The following is a 5,357-nucleotide window of genomic DNA, read 5'->3' on the forward strand; positions in this document are numbered from 1 at the left end:
TGATGGTTCCTGCTTTCATAAGGAGGTGCTAATAACAATGGTGATAAAAATAATAACAACGGATGAAATATTATAAAGAATAAAATGAAATGATGATTTAAAAAAAAAAAAATCACTCAAGAAAATTCTTTTCTTCTCTCTTTTTTTTGTTTTTCTGTTTTTTTTTTAAATGAATAAATGAGTCAATCAATAAATACGTAATGCAATAGTTACCAGCATGTGACGAGGACGGCCAATGGGTGGATGCTGTTGTGGTGGTCAAATCAGCAGCAGAAGACTGGTTGTCGTGTCCATCTCCTCCATGAGAGCTACTGTTCAGTGGCGTCGGACCATTCTCATCCGTCTGAAATGAAACACAAATAATAATAATAATAATAATAATAATAACAATAATTAAATGAAATAACTTGCTGAGGGTCTTAAAAATCAAACCACAAAACGGTGATAAAATGTTCAACTGATTTCAAAATAGGAAGATGCAGTTTGAAAGAGATTTGGATGTTATTTCTTGCAGGTCAAGAAACTGTCTAGAGGAGGTATGTGGAACCTATTTTGAGAAGTGGGTCACATGAGACATGGCTCATTATTTAGCAAGACATCATCATCATCATCATTTAATGTCTGTCTTCCATGCGGACATGGGTTGAATGGTTTGATGGGAGCCGGAAAGCCAGAGGATTGCACCAAGCACCACTGCCTGTTTTCGCATGGTTTTTTTTTTTTTTTTTACAGCTGGATGCCCTCCCTATTGCCAACCACTTTACAGAATGGACTGGGTGCTTTTTTACATGATACCAGCATCAGTGAGGTCTGTTTTGGCATTGTTTTCATGGATGCCTTTTCTAATGCCAACAACTGTACAGAGTGAATTGGGTGTTTTTTATGTGGCATCAGCACTGGCGAGGTCTGTCTGGTATAGTTTTTATGGCTGGATGCCCTTCCTACCAAGTGTTTCATTAGCTGTCAGTGATTCTAAATGTTTCTATGGATATAAAGAACCTAAGTGGAGTTAGATTCAGACCAGAGTACTCTAATATCTTGGCCAGCATGTACTCATTTCTGCAGTAACAGTACTCACCTCCAGACAGGAGTAACTAATACATTGGTTAGTCCTTTCATTGCACTCATTTTAAATTATGCACTATGTGTGATGATAGCTGGTCATGCAACAACAGTTTATTATTATCATTACAGGATATTATTAAGGCAGCAGGCTGGCAGAATTGTTAGCACATTGGGCAAAATGCTTAGCAGCATTTTGTCCATCTTTACACTCTAAGTTCAAATTATTATTATTGCAGATTACAGCCACTGGATACAGTTATCAACTATGTGGGCAATATCATACATAATTATCAATTATTTGACTCCTTTGTCTCTAAGAATGTAGCATCATCACCATTATTAATATAGATATAGTTGAGAGAACAAGAAGCTTACAACTCATGATATTATGTTTGACCAATTGCAGAGAACCTTGGGAATGTGTGTACTATTACAACCTCAGATAGGACCAGTATTTTTTGCGTCAAAGCTTTCATAAACAGAAACTATAAAGAAGCTTTAAATATATATATATATATATATATTAGTCAATAACACATGTACTACAGTTAGTACTGGGATCAATGTAATTGACTAAAACTCTAGAAAATATGCTCCAGCTTGGTCACAGTCTAACGATTGAAATCAGTAAAAGAAAACAGGAAAGAGTAGCAAAACAAATATTACGTGGGTGGGGGTGAAACACTAAGTCAACTAATACTAGTCATCTATAAATTTCCCAAATTTCCCATAAGAGTCATGTCTGATTTCCATGCTGAGATATATATCAGTGTGTATGAGTATGTATGTGTGTATGTATGTATGTTCATATGTATACACACACACACACAGATACATGTATATATCATCAATTTATATACACTTTCCATGTTAACATGTGTGTGTGTGTGTGTGTGTGTGTGTGCGTGTGCGTGTGTGCGTGTGCGTGTGTGTGTGTGTGTGTGTGCATCCCCACCATCCTACAGCCATACCAAATCTATTTAATAAATTGTCGAAATGGTAAAAGAAGAAAAATAAATTGAAGCCATCAGGGAATTTCAGAGAAAGAAACTTGATATTTTTTCAAAAGAACATTTTTGAAACAGCAACATTTGAAAGAAATGGTAAGAGGGGATGAAGGAGAGAGGAGAGATATCTGAAATGGAAACTAAAAATAAATAAAAACCAATTTATTCTAAAAATAAATCTATCTAAATCGATGCAATAAAAATTTAAATGTTTCAATATGAAAACGAACGCGATAGTTTGTTGCTAAGGAACTTGAAGTTGCCAGTTTGGCTGTTTTAATGTGGGTTAAATCCAAGAATAACAATACTGCCACCTTCTCACAGAATTCTCAAACATTCTGGAAACTTCTTGGCCATCTTAGACTCTCTGCGACGTCTCAGTATTCTTTGTATTATTATTATTATTATTGTTGTTGTTGTTGTAGTTGCCAGCTCTGATCCAACAGACATATGATCAAACGCATTCAGCTGTGAGCATCAAGTTTCTTTTTTATTCAAACATAATACATCCTTAGAACTACATTATCTGAGGCACACTGACAGTAAACCATTGTAACCTGGTGTGTTGATCAATTTAAGTAAATGTTTATAGTGTAATATTTTTTAACATGAAGGAAGGTTTTTCTCCCTCACTCAATTGTATGTCACTGTAGAAACACACATTGGTCCAATAGTATTACTAGCCATGCAGACCTATGATCAAAAATGTTCCAACCATAGTCAGTTTTTATTCAAAGACTAGACTAAGACAAAAATAAATCCAGAACTTCACAATTCAATGAGTTCTTTTTTCAAGTTGACACAAGATTCGAGGGATATCTGACAATCATTTGTAACAGATGGAGCAATATTAGAGAAACCTCTCTCAACAGCTATGGGTAAATATTACCTCCTTTGGAAATGTGTGAGGGTTGGTGACAGGAAGGGTATCCAGCCACAGAAAACCTGTCTCAGCAAATTCAGTCTAAATCATGAAAGCATTGAAGAGTGGACATTAAAATGATGACGCTGATGAATAAGAATGGAAAACAGGATGAAGAATATGGTAAAGCAACAAAATGTGGTGGTGGTTGTAGAACAAGGGGAGAAGTGGGGACGATGTCTCCAACTGGAGAAGAATTGACAATGGACACACCCTATATTTTAATGTAAGATGTAATGGTGATTTAAATATCTGCCATGTTTATTATTCCATCTATCAATCAGATAATGTGAAGACGGCAACAAAGAATCAAAGAAAGATGATACATCATAAAGGAGACACAGGAGGGACGGGAGTAGGGGTGGCTGTATGCTGGAAAACTACCACTTGCACATAGCGGAATTATATATATATATTCATACATACATACATATACACGTGTGTAACACACACACACACACACACACACACACACACACACATTTATATATCTCAGTTTAAATAAGAAACAGCTAAAAAAAAAAAAATGGAATGTACTTTAAAAAAAGATTTTAGATATTTTTTCCTGATGTATCACAAAATAGCTAATCACAGACACATATCAAAACCATTATATATATATATATATACATGCATGTATGTATATATATATATATATATACACACACACACACACACACACACCACACATCTTCCTTGATATTTTTGAGATGTTTGCATATGTGTATATACATATATATGTACATTCACACAAATACATAATGTATATTCATGTATAAATACTTGTGTGGGTGTGGGTGTGAATGTGATATCCTCTAAATAATCTTACTATCTACTTCCATATTTTAAAAGCCAAGACTGACAGAACATTTAAAAAGAGAACCATTATTGATTTAATATCCATTTTTCCAATGTTAGCATCATGTGTGGAGCAAATCTCTATGTCTGCCATGTCTATTATTCCTTAGTTAAGGTTCTTTGAGAACCAATATTCTCAGACCTTGCCTAACAAGAGTCTCCCAGATTATTACAAATCAACCTTTATTCCAACAATCTTCTGCTGTCAACATATAAAACACCCTATAAACCAACCATGGATTATGTCCCAGTCAGAAAAACACCTGATTAAGCTGCAGTTAACAACCAATTTTACTTAAACCCAGCGATTTTGATTCTATTAGAATTAAACCCTTCATGAAAATATTTGCGCTCTCTGCTTACATTTTACAGCTCTAATGCATTCACTGCTCATATTTCATAATTAGACAACATTCATTGGCCATATTTCATGGCTACACAGCATTTACTCCTGTTTCACAGATACATAACATTCACTGCTTATATTTCACAGCTACATAACATTTGTTGGTCATACCTCACATCTAGAGCATTCACACCCCATACTTCACAGCTGCATAACATTCACTCCCCATATTTCACAGTTACACAACATTCACTGTCCATATCCACAGCCACACAGTATTTACTGCCCATATTTCACAGTCATAGTATTTACTGCCCATATTTCACAGTCATAGTATTTACTGCCCATATTTCAGTCACACAACATTTACATAGCATTTGCTGTTTTTGTTTCAGCTATACATAAAAGGTGGAGCAGCAAGTGAGCTGAGAGTAGCTATGTATTAAGAGCATCATCCAATGGACACAAGGGAGACAACCAAACTGGAATGAAGGATTAATGTTTTGTGAAGGTTAGTTGACATTAGATGACGACAAAGGAAGACCAACAAAAATCTCACAATGCTGGGCCTCAGAGACAGGCTGTACCACAATAAGTTGACAAGATATCTACATAGGCACAAGTGTGGCTGTATGGTAAGAAGCTTGCTTCCTAACCATGTGGTCTTGGGTTCAATCCCACACAGTCAGGCACCTTAGGCAAGTATCATCTTCTATGGCCCCAGGCCAGCAAAAGTCTTGTGAGTAGATATGGCAGAAGCAAACTAATGGAAGCCCATTATGTGTGTGTGTGTGTGTGTGTGTGTGTGTGTGTGTGTGTGTGTGTGTCATTACCATCACTTGACAACTGGTGTTGGTTTGTTTGTCTCCCATAACTTAGTGGTTTTGCAAATGAGACCAAAAGAGTAAGAACCAAGCTTTAAAAAAGGGTATAAAGGCCAATTTGTTCAATTGAACTCTTAGAGGCGATGCCCCAGCATGGTCACAGTCCAATGAGTGAAACAAGTAAAAGATAAAGACATAGTTGCTAAACTGGCCATAAATAAAAACCAAATTTTCCACAAATAACACCATACTGTTATAAAAAGAAGGAAGACATTATATAAGACAGTCTTCAATACATTATGCCTGAATAAAAGGCATGATGGTCACAATTAGAG

The 5,357-nt window shown here is 35.7% G+C and overlaps 1 protein-coding gene across 3 annotated transcripts in view; it reads right to left on the minus strand.

The window, feature by feature from the left end:
- Nucleotides 1–5,357, minus strand: part of LOC106869197 (genetic suppressor element 1) — a 152,532-nt gene that overhangs the window by 95,008 nt on the left and 52,167 nt on the right. For all 3 annotated transcript variants that reach the window (XM_014914835.2, XM_014914834.2, XM_014914833.2), the window contains exon 2: nt 214–343. In XM_014914835.2, the coding sequence (XP_014770321.1) occupies nt 214–343 (130 nt within the window). The remainder of the gene's footprint in view (nt 1–213; nt 344–5,357) is intronic.

The sequence above is a fragment of the Octopus bimaculoides genome, chromosome 20 (genome assembly GCF_001194135.2).
Source record: "Octopus bimaculoides isolate UCB-OBI-ISO-001 chromosome 20, ASM119413v2, whole genome shotgun sequence".
Lineage (NCBI taxonomy): Eukaryota > Metazoa > Mollusca > Cephalopoda > Octopoda > Octopodidae > Octopus > Octopus bimaculoides.